Source organism: Gekko japonicus, unplaced genomic scaffold (genome assembly GCF_001447785.1).
Source record: "Gekko japonicus isolate JY-2015 unplaced genomic scaffold, Gekko_japonicus_V1.1 scaffold1142, whole genome shotgun sequence".
Taxonomy (NCBI): Eukaryota; Metazoa; Chordata; class Lepidosauria; order Squamata; family Gekkonidae; genus Gekko; species Gekko japonicus.
The window spans coordinates 263,613-285,443 of NW_015171537.1; the positions used below are offsets into that span (position 1 = coordinate 263,613).

At 46.7% G+C, this 21,831-nt stretch overlaps 1 protein-coding gene across 1 annotated transcript in view; it reads left to right on the forward strand.

Moving 5' to 3' along the window:
- The window catches only part of LOC107117485 (astrotactin-2-like), a 490,835-nt gene that overhangs the window by 234,534 nt on the left and 234,470 nt on the right, over positions 1 to 21,831 (forward strand). Inside the window, exons 7-9 of the mRNA XM_015419611.1 lie at positions 8,700 to 8,784; positions 9,594 to 9,668; positions 11,036 to 11,173. Of these exons, the coding sequence (XP_015275097.1) occupies positions 8,700 to 8,784; positions 9,594 to 9,668; positions 11,036 to 11,173 (298 nt within the window). The remainder of the gene's footprint in view (positions 1 to 8,699; positions 8,785 to 9,593; positions 9,669 to 11,035; positions 11,174 to 21,831) is intronic.

The following is a 21,831-nucleotide window of genomic DNA, read 5'->3' on the forward strand; positions in this document are numbered from 1 at the left end:
TATTTAGACTACAGGCAGCTCAGTGCAGTGATAATTGTGCATGCACTCATATAGTTTTCTATATGTGCATGCTCTGGGCAGCTGAAATCGGCCAGGGGCTTCACTCATCTGTACAATTTAAGATTGTACTTCAGGCTCCTCTGCAGTGTTTGTTTTTTTAACATATATTTTTATTGGTTTTTTTCTTTTTAGACTTTTACAGTACATATGATTCAATTTCTTACCATTTCCTCCCCTTCCCCTTCCTCCCTCCTCCCTTCCCCATCTTCTTGTTGTCTTTAGTCTTTTGACCCCAGTCATGGGCACAAAGTTTGAATCTTCCACTGAATGTCTTTTCTTCCTTCCTTTGATATTCATTCCAAGTAGGTCTTCCATCTATTCCGAACTTCTGCAGGTTTTTCTTCCCATGTTGTCTCTTTGCGTATAGTTGCCACCAATGTTCCCTTTAAGCTGTGGAGTCTTGTGAGCTACTTTGTGAGCTACTGGCATTAAAGTTGTGAGCGAGCATTTGGCTACAACATCAATTAGTTTGCCCTGGAGCCATCCTTCCTGAGCTGAGGCAAAAATGTGTGAGCTGGAGGCTAAAAAACTGTGAGCTAGCTCACACTAACTCAGCTTAGAGGGAACAGTGGTTGCCACCAGGGTTCCCTCTAAGCTGAGTTAGTGTGAGCTAGCTCAGTTTTTTAGCTTCTAGCTCACACCTTTTTGTCTTGGCTCAGGAAGGAGGGCTCCAGAGCAAACGAATTTATGCTGTAGCCAAATTGCTCACTCACAGCTTTAATGGCAGTAGCTCACAAAGTAGAAGTTTTGCTCACAAAACTCCACAGCTTAGAGGGAACATTGGTAGTGGGCCCCCTGAGAAAAAAACGGGCCCCCTGAGCAAAAAGTTGTTAGCTACGGGCCTGCACCCTTAGTATGGGGAACCTTTCCTGGAGAGGCCTCCTGCTCCCCATCCACTTCTCCCTGCTAAGAGAGAGTGGGCCTCTTCTTCCTCCCACTGGCTGCCACTCTATCCTCCAGTGGTAACATAATGGCATGCACCCTTTGCAGCAGAGGATGGAGGAGAACAATTGTTTGGGGTTTGCATCTCTCTGGACGTGGGCATGGCACACCTGCTGCTCTGCTGCTCAGGGGTCACTGGGGAGGGTGTGGAAATGTTTTCAAAGTGCAGGCTCAAAACAGTGCCCCAGGACTGGAGAAGATGGAAAGAGGGACAACCACTTTCTGGCACTGGACTGGGAGAGGCCACAGAGAGGTGTACTAGAGGCAGGAGCAGCAACAGGGAGTTATATGGAAGGGGAGGATGCTCCCTCCCCCGAATCACTGTCAGGGACTTCTCCAAAGAGTGTTATCAACAACTGGTCTTTGGGCAGTACTAACAGCTATTTGTCCTCTGTGCCCCAGGAATAGCTCAGAGAAAAGAGGCTCCAAGACTCCAGGTGATGCCCTGCTGTGTGCTGGCAGAATGAGCTTGCTGCCTGAGGACAGATGCCTGTGGTATAGGGAGGTGGAGGACTTCTTTCCCCCATTATGAACACCCTTTGCACCCACCTTCACCCTCATGGCATAGAGGGGTTGGTTCACAATAAGGAGGGGTGAGAGGCTATAAAATGTGGGCCCTCAGCTGAGGAACCTACTAGCTAAGCCCCTCTGCTCAGCAGAGCAGAGAGACAGGGGGGTTCAGAGCCCTGAGTCCATCTAAGACCCCCAAACCCCTGCAGGGGGGAGGAATCACAATCAAAATGTGGGTCTTCAGCTGAGGAACCCAGTAGCTCTGTTCGGCGTGTGCAGAGAGACAGGGTTCCTCAGAGCCCTAAGTCCTCCTAACATCAAAACCCCAGCAGAGGAGAGGAGTTCCCAATCACGAGGGAATGTGTTCTGCTTGTTCACTTTTAAGACGTTCCCTGCCTCTGTCTGTAACTGAACAGCTGAGAGAAAAGAGGCCACAAAGCTGAGCTGAGCGTATATATAGCATTCTGATCCCATAGAGCAGAATGAGAACTTTTTTATTGGCAGCCAGCAGTGCCTGTTAAGCTTTGGAGGGTTCCTATTGGTGTTTCCAAGGCTGGAGAACTCCACCCCCCATTGTCTTGCAGTTTTGTAAACATTTTTATTGAGTGGAAGCAGCCTGTTTGGAAAGTGTATCCATTCACGAGCTGCCACAAACAGCACCAAAGTTCTTGAAATGTTTGTGCTGGTTGCCCTTCCATGAACATCACTCCACAAACCATAAACTGGCCAAAATTCATGATGAACTTTAGTTCATGAGCTGATTCTTGCCCATCCCTAGTTGATACCCACCTCACTTCTGAAGGTGGGGACACAAAGAACAGGGCTTGTGAGGAAGCCCATCCCCTTGAGGCTCACCTGGTACCTACACTACTTTCTTATAGGTCAGAACATTTAACCAGGTTTATGGGCTGTTCTTTTAACCATCATTTTGTAGTTAGTTTTTAGCTCGAGAAATGTTGACCCATCTTAAGCTGCTTCATGTTTTTATGCTGTTTTTTGTTCGGCTGTGTTTGAATAGTGGGCTTTAATAACTTTTACGGTATTTTATGTTTTTATTGTTTCTTTCTGTAAGCCACCTCAGGCAGGTTCCATGGAAAGGTGGTATAGACTTTTCCCAAATATATAAAAGAATAACTATGAACCATGGCATATTACGATATGTGATTGCAGCAGAAATACAAGTTTCTGGGGGGGGTGTCTGTTAATGAAATATTAAATAGGGCTATTTAAAAAAAACAAAACACTAACAGAATCAGAGTGTGGGGGCCAGATTATGTGAGCCATGCAAATTCTCAAGTAACCTGTGCACCCTTCTCTCCCAAAACACTTTGTGAGTAAAATGGCGGGCAGTTTCACAGGAAGAGAGAGAAACAAACTCAGCCAAAGGTTAAACGCTAAAAAGAGGACAGAGAGACCCATTGCCTGCTACTTCGCTCCACATCCCTTTTAAAATGTTGCTCAATTGCAGAGCACATATTTGTTATGCAATAAGTGTGAGGAATTAATGACCCGGGCAGAAAGAACCTGCATGCTAAGCAGTCGAGAAAGAAAATGGCTTATTAATGGTTCTTTCCATTGGTGTGCAAGTTCCTAAAATAAATGAGCATGAAATGTGGGCCGCCCCTTTAAGCCCTCTTTCCACGCCCTGGGGAAAAGGGCAGCTCCTCCTTGCCAACTTATCTCCTCCCAGGGACAGAACAGCCGGCTCTCACTCATCGGCTTTCCCTTCAGAAAGGTTACATTTTCAAACCTCGCATCATGAATCACAAAGTTAGCCGCTTCTGGCAGATCATAAATCAGGCCTCTGGGAGTCGCTGGGACAAATCCCAGGACATTCAATCTTTAATATTAGACATGTTTAAGACGGTGAATATTTTATGAAAGTGCTGTTGCAATTTAGCACATCATTAGCTTGTCTTATTACCCCTCCCTTCCCTTCCAACCCCCCCTTTTCCCCATTACAAAAATCTCTCCTAGCTGAACCCCACTTTGCTTTTGTATCTCAAGAGAGCTGCTCCCCTTTAATGTTCCCAGGAGACATTCTAAGTTCTCTTTGAGATCTAAGAAACAACATATGTTTGTTCAGCTTGTCTTTGGACCCCAAGTATATCTTAGGAGCCCAGTGAGAGAACCATTTGAGTGGGCAGGGAGGTAATTTGATCCTCTGCCCACATCTTCTTAGGAGGAGGAGGAGGAGACTGGATTTATACCCTGCCCTTCACTTGGAGTCTCAGAGCAGCTTACAAACTTCTTTTCCTTCCCCTCCCCACAACTGACACCCTGTGATGTAGGTGGGGCTGAGAGCTCTTTCAAGGACTGCTCTTTCAAGAACAGCTTTGACAGAACTATGGCTTGCCCAAGGTCATCCAGCACTGCAGCTACAAGTGGAGGAGTGGGGAATCAATCCCGGCTCTCCCAGATTAGAGTCTGTGTACTTAACCACTTATGCCAACTGTGCTTAAAATTTGCCCAGGCCTGGTGCTTTGTCACCTGATGACATCAGCTGAAGGGGAAAGGAGAAGGTGGGGGGGGGAATCAACAAAGGCTTTTTAATGACTCTGGCTCCGGGATGCATAAATCCAATTAATCTTTTATTTTTCAACAGTGCTTGCTTCAGGATATGTACTTATGTGAAACAAAGAATCCATTTCAGCCAGGCAGGGAACAGTGTTCTGCAGCTCTCTTTGGTGACATCAAAAGTGGTGGTAGAGAGAGATGACATTTTGACAGCTCATGGGAGCTGGTGTAGTATATAGTGGCTTAGAGAGAGAACGAGAGAGCTGTGATCCATGAGTTTGCACATTTAAATCTGATTTTTATCAGAAAACTCAGTAGGCGGCCTGAGGCATTCCGTTCTGTCTCAGCCTTGTCTGCAATACAAGGAATGGGAATACTGGCTTGTCTTATAGTGCTATTGTAAGGATCACACAAGATAATGCACACGAAACATTTTGATCACTAAAAGCACTAGCACAAATGCTAAGTAGTACCAAGCTTGTTGCATTTCAGCAGCACTTACCCAGGGTGTGTGTGTGGGGGTCTCTCTATCTGCCCCTATCTTGTTCAAAACAGCTGTTTCTTCATAACTTGCCCTCTCCCCTCAGTTCCAGGATCCATCTTCTCCAAGCTCTGATGGTTCTTGAAACTCATAGCATCACATTTAAGGTATCTTTGTCACTCATGTTAATAACATCCACCCATTTGCCATTTTGTGGAGGAGGCCATGGCTCTGTGGTAGAGCATCTACTTGGCAGACAGAAGGTCTCAGTTACAGTCCTTGACATCTCCAATGGAAACTATCACAGAATCATAAAGGTGGAAGGAACCTCCAGGGTCGTCTAGTCCAACCCCCTGTACAATGCAGGAAATTCACAACTACCTCCCCCACAACACCCCCAGTGACCCCTACTCCGTGCCTAGAAGATGGTAAAAACAAAACAAACAAACAAAAAAAACCTCTACGATCCCTGGCCAAACTAGTCTGGAGAAAATTGCTTCCTGACCCCAAAGTGACAATCAGCATTTCCCTCAGCATGTAAGAAAGGGCCACAAGAACTAAGCACTGATGCTACCCTCCCTGCCCTCCCTCTCACAATCTGCCTACGTTCACAGAATCAGCATTGTTCTCAGATGGCCATCTAGCCCCTGCTTAAAAACCTCCAAAGAAGGAGAGGCCACCACCTCCTGAGGAAGCGTGTTCCACTGAGGAACTGCTCTAACTGTCAGGTTAGCTGATCAGGTAGCAGGTGACATAAAAGACTTCATCCTAAAATATTTTTTAAAAATGGACTGCTGGTGTGTAATGACTTGGTTGGATGGACTGACATTTGTTTTTGTTTTTTTAAGCCCCCGGAGGGGATTTTTTATTGCATTTTTTTATAACACTACAAAACTACAACAGAAAAAAGGGAGGGGGAACTACATTTATAGGATAAAGAAAGATACCCACTACTGACTAAAAACCCAAGAGAAGAGATCATCCCACCAGTTTAACTATACATTTAGTTTTAATCCCGTTAATCTTACTATCAACTGAGTCAAGTCTAACATTATCTTTTTCAGATCTTAAATTCAACTGTTATACAGAAACACCCCAAAGCATCTCACTTCAACCCTTTTAAAAGGCACAATTCAGAGTCCTTCAGCCTTTACTTCTCCTTGCCTAGTCTCTTCCGAAGCTTATAAGGACTTTCAGGGGCTGAAAGAGAGTCGTCCCCGGAGGAGTCCGGGTCCAGCTCGCCATTGGACTTACTGTCCTCCCCTTTTTCTCCTTCCTTCCCTGGCCCTCCCATCTGGACTCCTAGAAATTCCCGTGCTTTCTGGACAGAGTCAATCTTTTCTTTTTTATCCTTAATTTTGAAGGTTACGCCTTCTGGAGTTAACTATCTATATCCAATTGCATTTGTCTGTAGAAAAAGAATTAATTCTTTATATTTCTTTCTCCTTTGTCTTATTTCAAATGGAATGTCTTTCAACATTCTGATGGTATTCTCCCCCACTTTCAGGGGTGCTCCAGATACTGCTTTCAGGATTGTATCCCTCACATACCTCTTCAAGAATCTTACCACAATTTCCCCAGGCAGATTATTTTTCTTGATATATCCTGAATATGACCTATAGGACACATCCATTTTGTTTAACAAAAATTATTTTATTTATGTATTTATTTTCTTTATTTTGCGACTTGTATCCCGCCCTACACATAGTGTCTCAGGGCGGCTAACAAATAGGTTTTAAAAATATATAGGACAATAAAACAATGTTACATCACATATTAAAAATGGTGCTGCAATAATTTACTTAAAATAACCAAGATGCGCAACAAATCGCAATGGTATCTGACACTGGGGCCAATACTTCACTCATAGTTCCTTAAGATTCTCTCCCTTTGTCTCTGGCAAGCCCTGGAAGCGAAGGATCATATTAGCCTTTTCCATTTGTAATTGTAGCAGTTGATTCATCAGTGGCTATTAGCCACAAGGTATAGATAGGGACTCTGGGGCAATTGATGCTCTGTCATCTTGGTGCTTGCGGGGGTCAAGAGTGGGAGGGCTTCTAATGTCCTGGCCCCACTGGTGGACCTCCTGATGGCACTGGTATTTCTGGCCACTGTGTGATACAGAATGTTGGACTGGATGGGCCTTTGACCTGATCCAACATTGGCATCTCTTATGTTCTTATGATCTTCCATAGAAACTTGCTTCTTTTCCAGCTTTTGAACTTTCTTTTTCACCTTTTGTGCAGTGGCGTCCACTTCTTTCACCTTTTCAGCCGTTTCATTCATCATTTTCAATGTCTCGGTTATCTGTGTCTGCTGTGTGTTGATGCACTGAGTCATTTTCGACATCTGATCCTTGAGGTTACTCATTTGGTCCAGTAGAGGGTGCATGGATTCTGGCAAAGTCTTTGCTAGCTCGCTCGCTCCTTCCGGTTTAGGGCTCTTCGTTAGTTTTGCTTTTGAAAGTTTCTTTTTCTATGTCCTCTTCCCCGCCATCTTTCTCAGTTGTTTACTTTGGAAAATATTTTGAAAGTCTCTGAATATGCGCGCAAACGCCTGAACTCACCTTGGTAAGTATTTCTTAACAGTTATGCATGCCTTTTCTTCTACTCCCCCCCCCTCGATTCGCTCAAAAGTTCATGCAGTTAGGAGGCGTCCCTCCCCCACCCGCTTCACTCTCCGTTTTCCATATGGGGTAGGGAGATTTCTTTTTTTCTTTAACCGTCATTTTGCTCAGTCAGACTCACGTTCATATCTGGTCTTCCGACCCTGCTTTACTTCATTTCATCCGCTCGATCTCCTACGCTTGCTCCGGTCAGCATCACTAGGTCCCATTCGGGCACTGCGCAGGAAGGACCATTGGGACGGAGGAGCGCCTCAATTCACCCACAACATGTAGGCGAAGAGGCGACTCCTCATAAGTCCCCTGGCTAGGAGCCTTCCGCCAGGCTCCCTGGGGGGGGGGGTAACGGGCCAGCACTCCCCCTCCTCCCCGCCGTGCACAGACCGCATCCCCGGGACGTCCGGGAGATGCGACTGTCTAGCGTGCCGCCATCAACTGGACTGGATGGACTGACATTTGGTAGATTACAAACTTGAGTTTTGCAAGGAATCATGAGAGGGTGGAACAGTTTGGTCAATGCCCTTCCTGTATCTAACCTCCAGGACTTGAGCAGGCTAATTCCCCCTCCTCCCTTTCCCTTTGTCAGGCTCTCAACATTTTGTGCTTCCTACAGCATGCAGGAGTCTTATTCGGTCTCTTGCTCCTCCCCTTCTTTTGGGATGATTTCCAGAATCACCTTTTTAACATGCTTAGTGTACTCACCCAGTAAGTTGATCCCCTTACCTTGTCGATGCGTAGCTTTGTTTTGCTGATTGCATGATCCGAATAGGAACAAAACACTTCATTATCAGAAAGAATAATTCTTCTGGCACATCTGTGGTGTTATGGATTGTTGGTTGCCTGGAACACCTTTTTATTTTATTTATTTGTTAGATCAATACCCTGCTTTTCTTTTCAGCACATTCAAGATTGCCATCAGAATTCCATGCCATAAAATTGTTACAACTGATGTAATAATGTAAGACATAAGCATAGTCTTAAGGAAGAAGGTGTTTGGTGGAAAACCTGGAGGAAATGGCTGTGGCATATTTGTTTACCATTGTTAATTAAAGGCTTTCCCATAATGTTGGAAAACAGAGGGACAGTTTCAGTAGTCCCCCCTTCAGCTGTTGAACATAAGAAGAGCTCTGCTGGCTCAGACCAGTGGCCCATGTAGACCAGAATCCTGTCTCACACAGTGGCCAGCCAGTACCCCTGGAGGGCCAACAACAGGGCATAGAAGTCAAGACCTTCCTCTGATATTGCCTCCTGGCACTGGGATTTAGAGGTTTACTGCCTCTGAACGTGGACGTTTTCTTTAGTTACCATGACTAGTAGCCACTGATTTACCTCTCATCTATGAACCTGTCTACTCCCCTTCTAATGCCATCTATGCATGTGGACATCACTACATCCTCTGGCAGCAAATTGTTGACAATTAGGCATCTTCTATAGCAGCAGTAGTGTAGAAATGAGGAGGGGGAGGATCCTCTATCCGTGGCATTTACAGACAAAAGGGTGGAATGTGCAGATTGTAAATTATGATGAATAAGATTCAGGTGCTCCTGTTTATTTCTTCCTTTCTAGGCGAGTGCAGCTGTCATGAAGGCTATGCCCCTGACCCTGTGCATCGACACCTGTGTGTGCGCAATGACTGGGGACACAGTGAAGGGTGAGTACAAGAAGAAACAAAGCTGGTGAGTGGGGTTGGGGAAAGGGGTCGCCTTCTAGATGAGGCAGAAGCCAAGTTCAAGGACTGGTCCATTCAAGGTTTTGCCTTCCCAAGAATCAGTTCCCTTGTCCAAAGGACATTCAAATGGAGATTCTCAGGGGGCAAAGGTGGAGGTTGTGGCTTTCTCATGAAACATATTGACAGCCCTGCCACACTTCCTGTTCTTCATGCTCTGTTACGTTGTGCAGTTTAGACAGTTTAGTGGTAGATGGGAATGAGTGTCTTTCTGGCATCACCTTGGAACTTAGGCTGCCACCATGCAGCAGCCAAGTGGCAAAGGAAGGTCAAGAAAGGCTATATAAAGCAAGGGAAGACCAAGGGTTCTGATGGCAGTGGAAGCAGCTGTGTGTTTTGAGTGTTGTGAGTCGGATAAGGTAGCAGCAGCTGTACCTAGGGGCATGAGAAAGCTCAGGACTACAGAAGGAAGGAGTTGACCAGAATTCCCCCATAGTTGTGAAAGGGAATAGAGCTGTGAGGTCAGTGAGTAGAGTTGGTATTAATTTTTGGATTCAGGGTGAACAGGTTGGAAGAGGCATCATTTTATAGTCATTGAAGAGTGTTTATTACACTGAAATACACATCTGCATCCTTGTGTCTTGTGGCAGAGGTTTTGTAACTTTCAGATCCTCTCTGTTATTGTACGTTTCTCTAAGCTGGTTATGTCCATCTCCAGCATCTTTGTTGGGATGGCTTGTCCAAGGTTGCTGACTCCTGGTTTCATGAGTGCCTTCCTTCACTGTGTCTCTCAGGCCTTGGCCCTACACAACCCTCGAAAGAGGCTATGACTTAGTTACCGGAGAACAAGCTCCTGAGAAGATACTCAGGTGAGTCGTGCATTGTCTCCAGATCTGGTTTTACGGATTTCCCACTGTCTTTTTTTCTGGATTGGTGGGTGGTTCTGGATGCTCAGCCCATCAAAATTAAGAAGATGCTAGTCTTAAGTTAGTTATCTTGGGACAGTCAGCTACATGAAAAGGAATTCCAGGGTGTTATGCCACTTTGCTGGCTTCCATGAATGATCATGGGTCCCTGTGAAGTATTTTAAATATTTATCTTAGCATTTTTTTCTGATTCAACAAATTGAATCAAACATTTCATTTTTTTTTAAAAAAAGCCATAAAGCCACATACCAGTGTAAAATCAATTGTTAGCATTTAATAGTTTTGGAATGCAACCAGCAACATTTCTGTTTGGGCCCATCGTAACCATACTCAAAAGCAAAACTAACATGCAATAGATTTAACAAAAGTCCTTAGGAAAACAACAGTGCATTAAGGCTTAACAAGATAAGTGCCAGCAAATTGTCAGGAGGAAGTTTCACAAATGAGATGCCAAAACCAAAAAGGCCTTGCCTGAGTGGCATTCACTCACCTGTTTTTCAGGCAAGGGCTCACAGGACAGGTCCTCAGCAAAAAAAGAAGTCTCAGTTGATGAATAGGAAAAAGAGGATGACACTACTGTCATTTTCTGAATCGCAGCTCACTTTGCTTATGTTTTATCTCTTGAACATGTAAACTAAAGAGAGGATGAACTGGATTCATGGAATAACTGCTACTATAAATCAAGGGTGTTAATCTCATTTGTTACGAGGGCTGGATCTGACATAAATGTCATTTTGTTGGGCCAGGCCATGTGTGCCATAAAGCATAATGTTAGGTACCGGAAATAGAAACTGTATAAAGGACAGCAGCTGGTAAGCTCTGAGTTGATGTATCCTCACCGCAGGGCCCCATGGTCTGGGAGGGAGGTGCAGAGGAAACCACACATAGGCAGACCGGAGCAGCAGCAGTGCAGCACGGGGCAGATGCTCCCACGATGCGTGATGGCTGCAGACGAGGTTGTTCTGTGGTGCTGAATCCACAATGGAGTGGCTCCACCCACTCCACATCAGCACTCCCTACCTTGCAGCAGTTGCTTGCGGGCCACATAAGAGCCCTGTACAGGCCAGTTCTGGCCCCTGGGCCTTACGTTTGACACCCCTGCTATAAATTTCCCTTCTGTTGTTCTTGTCTAGCCTGCTCTTTCCCCATCCCTGACCGTTGTTGCCCATCAGAAATGTGTAAATAGCTAACAGGATCAGTGATTCTGTGCTAAAAAAAAGAGTCTCAAGGTGTTGGACCCAGAGAATCCAAAATGTCCAGTGCTTGGCATCATTTGTGCCTTCTGTTCTTTCTTCTGTCTTTTTTTTAAGGTCCACCTACAGCCTGGGTCAAGGCCTCTGGCTTCCTGTGAGCAAGAGCTTTGTTGTTCCTCCTGTGGAGCTTTCGATAAACCCCCTTGCCAGCTGCAAAACAGATGTCCTGGTGACAGAAGACCCAGCAGATGTCAGGTAAGCAGGCAGTCCCTGCACTTTTGAAGGGGGGGGTAGCTGTAGCCCTCAAGAGGCTTGTGAACTGAAGAAAGTTGTGGCACTGAAGTCTTGGAACAGCTTCTGTCTCTGGTCAAAGCATAAAGTGAATTTATCAGTCTCTTACATTACTCAGTGTTAATCTTGATCGTAAGAATATCTTTGAGCTCCTTGTCTCATCCTCTTTGAAATCTCTGTTCATGCTGGAGAATCTAGTCAGTTTTTTAGAATTTGAAGTATAAGAATTCTGATTTTGAATATTTTGAAACTTCATGTACATTCCAAGTTTGCAGTGATCACATAACAAGCAGGCTCAATGGCAGAGAAGGCTGGAGAATGTCCATAAATGAGGCTGTCATCCTTAACCATCTTTCCTGACAGGGATAGGCAGTGGTGTCCTGCCTCATAAGTTAGGTTGAACACCCTCTGCGGAAGCCCCCTAATTACAGATGCTGCAAGAATGAAGGATGTTAGTGAATTTGCATTTCTGTGCTTAAGCTCAGGTGGCTGAGCCAGAAAATTATCTGATCAAAAACATTTTGTGTCTTCTCAACAACATTTAACTTCTTTGAATAACCTCTTCTTGATTCTTCTTTCGGACTGGGAAATTTGGCAGAGCCCACAGCACTGGGGAGTCAGGAAAGGTCCATGGGGAACGCTTGCCTTCATCAAGAAACACCATCCATCCCGATTCAAATTCCTGGTATTAAGAACTGGAGATACCCAGATGCAAAAAAGGAGAACAGTTAAATGGAAGCACCTTTGTGACATGCGTCAGATACTAAATTATTGAAAATTTAATAAACGTGGTAATAAATAATTAATGTTGAATTATGGAAGGCTTTACAAATACACTGGAAACTACAGAGCTATCTATTATATCTGCATTAGAACTTAGACTCTCTTCATATGAGGATCAACATATGATATTTGAGTTTCTGGTAGCTTCTGATTGATGAGGCTGCCAGAATGTGCATTGCTCTTCCCTTTTACTTAGAGAGTTATCTCTGGCACAGTTTATGTTGAGCTGTTAATGGAGGTGTTCCTCAGGAGCTTGGAACCAAGTTTGTTTGTTTTAAAAGTCCCAACTGTCTTCAAACTAAGAGAAGCAAACAAAGGTTCTCCCACAAGTCCCTTCAGCCTCTATCACCACCATTCTTTGAATTACTGAAACCATGGTTGTTGAAGTTGGGCCATACAGGCTATTTCCACCTGGGTTACCCTCCCCAGATATAGTGCTGTTGAGAAGCGTTTTCCCCTGCTTCAGCATTGTGGTACAGTTGTGCACCTACCAGGTTTCCCCGGGTTTTCACCAGTCTTTCTCAAACCTGCTTTGCTGTGAGACACGATGGGGGGGGGTCAACAATGGGAGGGCTTCTAATGTCCTGGCCCCACTGCTGGACCTCCTGATGGCACTGGTATTTCTGGCCACTGTGTGACACAGAGTGTTGGACTGGATGGGCCTTTGGCCTGATCCAACATTGGCGTCTCTTATGTTCTTATGTTCTTATGATGGCTGGTGTGTAGGTAGGAAAGTTTAGGTTTTTCTGCCCAGATGGCAGCCATTTTCCCTGATACAGTCCCCACAGTGGCCGTTTTCTCCCCACACTACCAGGGGGCTTTTAATTGTTTTTTAGTCAGCAGTTGAATATGGTGGTTTTGATACAACACTATAACAATCTTTGTATCAAGTTCCTAAATTCCCACCTTTCATTTTTTTTTCAAAAGTAAGTCTTTAGCTCCCCCTATTACAGAGACAAAAGGGGAAAGGTGTATTTCTGCAACAGAAGAGGGCAGAAATTTCCTTTTTTAAAAAAATGAAAGCTGGGAATACCGAGAATTTGTTATGCCTGGTTATATTATATTGATATAATGATGTTTAATTGACAGTTTAAAAAAGTTTCAGTAGTTGGGGGGGCACTGCCAGAAGACTGGGGTAGAGAAACTGCAGGGAAAACTTTCATGTGGAAGCTGTGTTGTCATGGTACTGTATGGGCATCTTTGCCCACAACAGGGAAACCACATACACCTGTCCCCGTGTACAACCTGCTGCAGTCTGAACCATGCCTGTCTCCTAACATCCAGTTTTAACATTTTAATTGTATACCAGATTTTTAACAAGCGTGCATGCTGACTTTTGGATGAATGATCTGTAAGGAGCTTATAAGAATGCAAGAAACCGTTGTAGCTGCAGTGTGGCACTTGTCTTATCTCTCGTCGGTGGTGTATCTAAGAGAAAAGTGAGAGCAGAAGGGGTTTGATGCGAAGGCCTCTCCCCAGCATTCTGGTGGTGTCCCTCTTCCTCTCCCCCCCCAACTGATTGACACTTGATGCTGGTGAAACTTCTCATCCCATTCAGATGGAACATGGCTCCCTGTTTTTATGAGATCTCCAAGTAAGGTTTCTTGAGCCTAAGCGGCAACATCCACCAAAGTGTGAAGCATCTCTGAGTTCTGTTTCATGGTGCTTGTTTATGCTGTCACTTGAACAGGATGCTGCTACTCAGCCGTGTTGTGACATATTGCATTAGCAGTAATGCCATCTTTGCCCCTTTGTCATGCCGCTAATAGCCATTTTGTTGCCGGTATTTCTTCAGAATCCTTAGTTGCAAGCACAATGTGTTCCTTAAGGCCTCTTATTAGCCCGACACCTTTGCCTGGGGGTCGCTGTTCTCTGAGAGTTTAATGGGGGGAAATTGCCAAGCACCTGCTTTGTGAGAAGCCTTATGAAGTTCTTTATAGCTCTCGGGGTGAAGCCCTCAGCGTGGCCTTGTATCTTAATGAAGACATCTGAGCATAGCATAAAAGTGCATGCAGGGGTGGGGAGAGATGGGAGATCTGCCTTTTAATGCTACTTCAGACAAGGATTCTGTTTTCTAGGCCTGGAGACTTTTACAAGTGATTATTGTTGCATGTGATGGGCTTTTGGATTCTTGTGGCTATGTTAATAGAACTGGTTAAATATGACTCATTAGTGAGTACCTGTTGTGGAAGCATCAGAAGATTATGGTAGGCAAGTGAGCAAATAGTACTTGAAGCAGGTGCAGTGAGTCTCTCCATTACAGGAGGATATGTGGGAACATAATGAAGGCCACTGGTTCTCTGGAAGCAGTTTTTCTTAACCTTAGCAGGCCAGAGGATGCCTGGGAAATGAGCCTGAAGGCTTGTAAAAACTAGAGGACTTGGGCATTGAAATTACTAGCACTAGGGGTTAGCATAAGGTGAGAGCGGATATAGGCTACTGTGAAGGAGCTGCAACTTAGTGGTATAGCATGTGCTTTGTATTCACAGGGTCCCAGGTTCAAACCCCAGCACCTCCAGTTGAAAGGATGCAAAAAGGGAGACCTGCTAACTGGGACAACCTTTTTTGACATGTGAGAGATGCTAAATTATTCAAAATATTAAAATTTGGGGGTCTGTGGCTCAGTGGTAGAGCATCTGTTTGGCATGCAGATCCTTCCAGGTTCAATCCCCAGCACCTCCAGGTGAAACAATCAGGTGACAACATCCTCAGATCCTGGAGAACCGCTGCCTAACTGAGTAGACTATATTGTCTTTGATGTACCATTGCATTTGCTTTGTAAGAAAAAATATATAGATAATGAGGGTAGGGGATTTTTAATAGAAAAACAGCTTGTGAGGAAAGGGTTACCCGACAACTCTAGAAAAGTAAAATGGGGAAAGTGCCCTCAAACAAAGAGTCAAACCTCAAAAGGTTCTAAACAAAACGTGTCTTTGCTAAAGCGCTCCAAATTGCTGTGCCCAACACGTCTCAGGCATTCAATAATCATCTGATGCAAGTTCCTTTTTCTTATTTATTAGTCAGTGTTTTCCTATCGAGACATTTAGTCATTTCTCCTTCCAGCACTGCTGCTGCAATCAATTTCACAACCCTACCATTTTGTATTTTACTTAAAAAATAAGAATAAAGACCAACCGAATGAGTCAGGAGCTTGCTTGTGGATCATATGCACCTTCATCTTAATAGACGAGAGGAGCTCTTCTCTGATAATTTCCTAGTGTCTCTCTTCTTAGTTGCCTGTTATAAGTTCTGAAGTTACTTTTGAATGGATTTTCTGGTGAGAATGTGTCTTTTACCAACAAGTTTGAATCTCTTCAGAGGATCTTTCTACCCACAGCATTGCACAAATGGAACCTACACACAACTTTTGAGTCCAGTGGCACCTTTAAGACCAACAAAGTTTAATTCTGGGTATAAGCTTTTGTTGAACTCAGACTTTGTTCTACACACAACTGTTAGGCATGCATATTCTTTGGTAGTCCAGGGTGGGGGAGCCTTCACTAATGGAAATAGCTCCTCCCTGAAGGCAGTCAGGATCGCCAGCCTTTTTTGGTGATTCCTGGTGGGAAGGGTTTCTTCCTTGACCTCCCAGTTGTGGCCCTCTCTGGCTAGTAGGCAGGTCATCAGCAGCCAGCTTGTTAAAGATCACTGTGAATCCTTTTCTCCACAGCCTTTCCTTACTCTTCTCCCTCCTTGTTTTCTCTTAGGGAGAGCTTCAATGTTCTGCTGCACAAGCTCAGGGCATGTTCACTTTTGATGGAATAGGCCCCCTTTCCCCTCAAAGTTTGCCACCCGGGCAGGGTCGGCCCCAGATTATTTTGCACCCTGAGGATCCCTTCTGGCACACACACCCCCCCCGTGCGGCCACCAATTTTCAAGGCTGGGAGAGGGGTGTGGGGGGAGGGGCCCTGAACTGGTGCCAACCTCCAGCCACGGCCTGGAGACCTCCCGGAATCAGGACCGCTCTCCAGAAGAAAGGGGACGCTTGGGGAGGGTGGTACTGGGGGACATTCTTCCCTGCGGAGCTCCCTCCCCACCACCGCCCACAGATCTCTGGGAAATCCCCAAACTGGAGTTGAGTTGGCAACCGTGGGCTGGGGCGCAGGGGGGGAAGAGATGGGGAATCCAGATGAGAACTGGGGGGGGGGGGGATCAGAAGATTTATTTATTTATTTATTTATTTTATTCAATTTATACCCCGCCCTCCCCGCAATGCGGGCTCAGGGCAGCTTACATAGGGGCATACGCCAATATAAAAACATATTTAAAACCATTTAAAATCCATACAATACAAAAATATTATTAACAAGTTATTAAGTAACTAAAGTGCTCTAGATGGTCAAGATGACATTTCACAGATGGCGTATTTTAACTATTCAGCATCATCTGCTCCGGGAAGTGCTGATGTTCCCTCATCCAGGGCCAGGTTAAGATGGAGCAATAGTGATGGTAGTGGCGGCTCCTACTCATATGCCTGGTGGAAGAGCTCCATCTTACAGGCCCTGCAGAACTGTACAAGGTCCCGCAGGGCCCGGATCTCCTCTGGGAGCTTGTTCCACCAGGTAGGAGCCGCCACCGAGAAAGCCCTGGCCCTGGTAGCGGCCAGCCTGGCCTCTTTGGGACCTGGCATTGCCAGGAGATGTTGCGTCCCGGACCAAAGTGCTCACGGGGGAACATAGGAGGAAAGGCAGCCCCTTAGGTAAGCTGGACCCAGACCATGTAGGGCTTTAAAGGTAAGAACCAGCACTTTGAAACGAATCCGGTACGCTATTGGCAGCCAGTGCAGCGCTTTCAGCACAGACTGGATATGGTCCCTTCTAGGGAGACCCATAAACAGCCTGGCCGCAGCATTCTGCACTAGCTGCAGCTTCCGGATTTGCAACAAAGGCAGCCCCATGTAGAGAGCGTTACAGTAGTCTAGCCTCGAGGTGACCATCGCATGGATCACTGTGGCCAAGTCACTGCGGTCGAGGAAAGGGACCAACTGCCGCACCAGCCGCAGATGGTAAAAGGCTGACTAGGCAGTGGCTGCCACCTGGGCCTCCATGGTTAACGAGGAGTCCAGGAGCACTCCCAAACTCCTAACCTCCGGCGCTGGCACCAAAGGCACCCCATCGAAGGTCGGGAGAGGGAGCCCTAACCCCAGACCACCACGACTCAAGCCCAGGACCTCCGTCTTCGCCGGGTTTAACTTCAGCCTGCTCAGCCGGAGCCAACCAGCCACGGCCTGCAATGCCCGGTGCAGATCTTCAGGGACAGAGCTCGACCAGCCATCCAACATCAGATAGAGCTAGGTGTCATCCGCATATTGATGACACCCAAGCCCATACCTCCGGGCAATCTGGGCAAGGGGGCGAATATAGATGTTAAACAATAACGGGGAGAGAACAGCCCCCTGAGGCACCCCACACACAAGAGGGCACCTCTGGGACTGCTGCTCCCCTATCACCACCCTTTGTCCCCGACCATGGAGAAAAGAGGTAAGCCATTGAAGGGCGAGCCCCTGAATCCCCACGTCGGCGAGACTGTGGGTCAGCAGCTGATGGTCGACCATATCGAATGCGGCCGACAGATCTAACAACAACAGTGCCGTCACACCGCCTCGATCCAGATGCCGTCGGAGGTCGTCAGTAAGGGCAACCAATACAGTCTGTGTCCCATGCCCCGGGCGGAAGCCGGACTGGAAAGGATCTAGGACGGAAGATTATGGCTTGGCCTGTGGCCCCTGGGTCTTGGAGGGGCTCGGCCAGGAGGCGGCCCTCTCTCTCTTCCCCTCCCTCCCTCATGGGGCCTGGGAGGGGGGAGGGCGAGACGGCATGGGACGGGGGTGCCTGGGGGAAGATGCTGCCCACGAGAGGAGAAGGAGGGCCAGGCAGCACCTGAATGAAAGGCCCCGGCCAGGGCACGGGGCTCGACGAGGCGGGCAGGCTGCAACGAGAAGGAGGGAGGGAGGCCGGCTGACCAGGGCGCTGGCTTTGCCAGGCGGCGGGGAGCAGTGCTGCCGCAGCTCAGGTCTGACAGAGGAGGCGCCCGCACACGGCAGCGGGCAACGGAGGGCGGGAGGGTGCACGGGCCCCCAGCCCGGCACCCCCATGACGGCCCTGCACTTTAGGCGAAAGTCTAGTTCGCCTAGTGAGCGAGCCGGCCCTGCTTCCAGGAGGAGAGGGCTAGGGTGTGGGGACTCCATGCTTAGGCCAGTTCCTCAGTTACTTGTATTCCCAGCAGGGGCAATTGGGAGTGGCAGCAGAAGGAACCCAGTCACCTTTACCCTGCTCTAATTGGGAATTGGCGATGAGGCTACTACCTCTTTCTTGTCATGCAAACCGGGTGAATCAGCCCTCCAGCTTTTTATTCCCACCAACCTCAGTGTGGTGGGAAAGGGCCTATTCATCTGGAACAAAGGAGCATTGCTGCTGCAGCACCTATAAGAATCCTGCTGCTTGCACCTCACTCTTGTAGGAGCCAGCAACAAGGCTGTGCCTTCTTTTTGTGCACCCAGGCTTTCTCCAGTTCAGCAACACTAACAACCACTGCTGGACCAGTTATTTCTATGATGCTAGATTCCTTCCCTTGCTCAGCTAGGGAGCCGACCTTTCTCTCCTCAAGCCCAAAGGCACAGAAGGACTCCCCAGTGTCAGATCTCTCTCGCCAAGATGCCCATTCTTATCTATTGTCCTGAATTAAGGGTGAAATGCACAAGGAGCTACAAGCTTCCATCTTTGTGGTTATGGCAAACTTCCAGGGACAAGCCACACAGTCTGTGCAGTCTAAAAACATAGAATACATAAATCCGAAAGCAGAAGGCACTCATGTTCCCTAGCTGAATCTCACAGAGTTGTAGGGAAGGGTGACAGTTATCTCCATTCAATATCCCTTCTCCCTCTGAGGCGGATGACATCTTGATGGGTGTTTCCCACTGTCCAATCAGGGAGGCAGGAACATTTTTTTCCAGCTTCCTGTCTCTTGCCTGTGGGAGCCCACCCCCTTCAGTTCTGATAACTCTGAAAGCAATAAGACTGAACGTCAATTCGAGGAAAGAAAAACAAATGGACAAGAGCTGAACAACAACCTAGATGAGAAAAACAGGCAATTCATACCATTGAGACAAAAAGTGTGTCTGCTGAACAACTGGACTGACAATGACTTCGGGAGGGACAAGATGTCCTCTTTTCCTCAGAGGAGAATGATCCTTCATGATAAGTATCCAGTGGACATTCTCCCTGTGAGGCAGAGGACATCTTGATGGGACCTCCCAAAGCAGTGTCTTCATTTAATGGGTGGGTCATCATCTTCTGGATCCAGAGCATGCCGTAATTCATTTGTTCCAAACACAGCATCAGCCAAGTAATAGACAGTCATCTTAAGACATCTTACAGAGGTGGATATTGTCGACCATATAGTCACTTAGCAGGATTCTTCAGCTGTGGGGTGTTAGACAATGGCTGTGTCAGTTGTGGCCCATCTAACTGAGTGTGTGGTGATCTCCATTGGTATGTCTAATTTAAACTTTGTATGCTTCAACAATGGAGACCCGAAGAGAACTGCCAAAGTCTGATCTGAATGATCCTTCACGGTAAGTATCCAGTGGTCGATCCCCCCCCCCCCAAGATTAGGGGACCTAAAGCTCCAGAAGGGCTGTGCCCGAGTGGCAGGGTCCACCCACCAACTTTTGGCTGTACTGGCATGAGTCAAATATGTACTTTTGCCACTCTGCCTTAGTGAGCTTGTTTGGGTCCATGTTTCTTACAATTCACACACCAAGCTTAGCGTGGCCCAGAGAAAAGGATATGAAGCCCAGGCTGGAGCAAATTAATAGTGCTTAAAGAGGAATTTGCAAGAATCTGGATGGATTCAGGGGAAAAGAAAAAGAGTGTGAGATAGTCAAGGTGTTTCTCACCACTGGCAGGAACAGATGAGTGAACCCTGTGGCTTTGCCCTGGTTCCTGCTTCTAAACCTTCTGTCTGCCCTTGCTCACCAGTTGCTGTTGCTCAGCACACACACACCCCCAAGAAAGGAGGGGGCTTTCTGCTTTGTCACCAATTCCAAAAGAAAAAAAAAGTTTATAATTTTATCCTCAGCAGACATAAATCATGGGAGCAGGAGCCTCAGCTGCTGCTGACATGACTTATGGCTCTATCGTTATGGTAACCATAGAAAGATATAAAGGCCTTGCGTTTGCCTGACAAGCTTTTGAGGTGCCCTGATGGAGCGTCAGGCATTCAGCGGAAGAATGCTTTTTCTCTTGAGCTTGCTGTCGATTCATCTTAATTTTACTCCTGAATGAACTTCCTTTTGGCATTCTTTTGTAGCATTCAAATGGCTGTTTCCCTAAACTTGTCTTGTGACTTCACTATGGAACCTGTGCAAGACTTTGTGCTTCCTGAAGGCTGGCGAAAAGGTGGTTGTGATCCCCCTGTTCCCCGCCCACTAGATTTGTCTTTAGTGGTGTGGCCCAGTGCACATGAGTGCTGGACTTTAATCTGGAGGACTTGTTTCCATAGAATGTAGAGATGGCCACTAGCTCAGATGACTTGAAAAGGAAATTAGACAAATCCATAGAGGATGGGTCTGTTAGAGGCTAAATGGAATCTACATATTCAGAATCAGTGAACCTTGGAATACTGGGAGGGGGGACGTTAAGGGAAGGCTATGGCTTTTATGTTTGCAAGGTTTACAACATCTTTGGTTAACTGCTGTAGGCCTGCTGGCCTAGATTGATCCCTGCTGTTATCCGGCAGGGCTGCTCTTACATTCTTATGAGTCCTCAATTTAACCCTAGACTGACCAGGACCTTGTTTGATTCTTATGGCCAGTTGCTCTCTCCCTGTTCGGTTCCACATCTGCAATATGGGAATATTCATGATCTGCCTCAAGTGAAGGCAAAGCAAGGTAATGGTTGTAATGCCCTTTGGACTTTGGGAGTGCTCTATAAAAGGTGAGTGGATGGCCAGTGATGCATTAGAGTTTGTAATGGGGCAGAGCAAGTCATCTTTTGCTTTTGGAAGGCCTGTCTGCACAAGCTGCCTGCCGCAGAGAGAGACAATGGCTTAGCCGAGAGAGAGAGAATGGCTTAGCTCTGAGCGAGTCCTTTATCAGGCCCTTGAATCAATGGCTGCATTGAACCGTAGAGGGAGCTCCCTTCAAAGTCTATTGCTCTGTCAATAACAGCATCAACTGCCGCCAATAAAGGCGTCCCTGCACTCTTGACAGCAGGTGCTGGTGATGAATGGTGGGTTTAACGGGATGGAGCAAATTGATCATCGCTTTGCCGGACATGGCGTTTTTATTTCTGCATGTCACCCGGTGTTGCTATCATCACCAGAGACAAATGTCCCCATGCCAGGGAGAGGAGGGTTCTTTGGGTCTTTTAAAGTGAGTCATAGAGATCACCTTCAGACATTGCATGGATCAAGGGAAGAGCTATTGGTGAAACCAGAGAACAGTGTTGGCCCTCGTGTGGTGGCTGTTGCAGGTGCCTTATTATTTCTAGTGAATGTTCAATGTCATCCGCTCTCAGCACAGCGTACAGTAGTGATGTGGAATGATACCTGTCCAGTCTCGTTCCAGTCAAAACCAAGGGGAAGACGACAAGAGCAAGAAGGGTTGGGCTTATTAGGAAATGCAAGGAGGTTGGGAACTCCTCCAGCAGAGGCCTCCATCTCAGGCTGTACCACTTTGAACTGCAAGTCTCCCATTGCTTGACCAGAGCAGAAACTTCTGCTTGCTGAACTTTTGGCCCAAGCATCTGACTGCAGGGGACTCTGCTCTGGAGGATATACACTCCCAATATAGTTCTGTATGTGGAAGTTCACCTATTAGCCTGATGACTTCAATGACA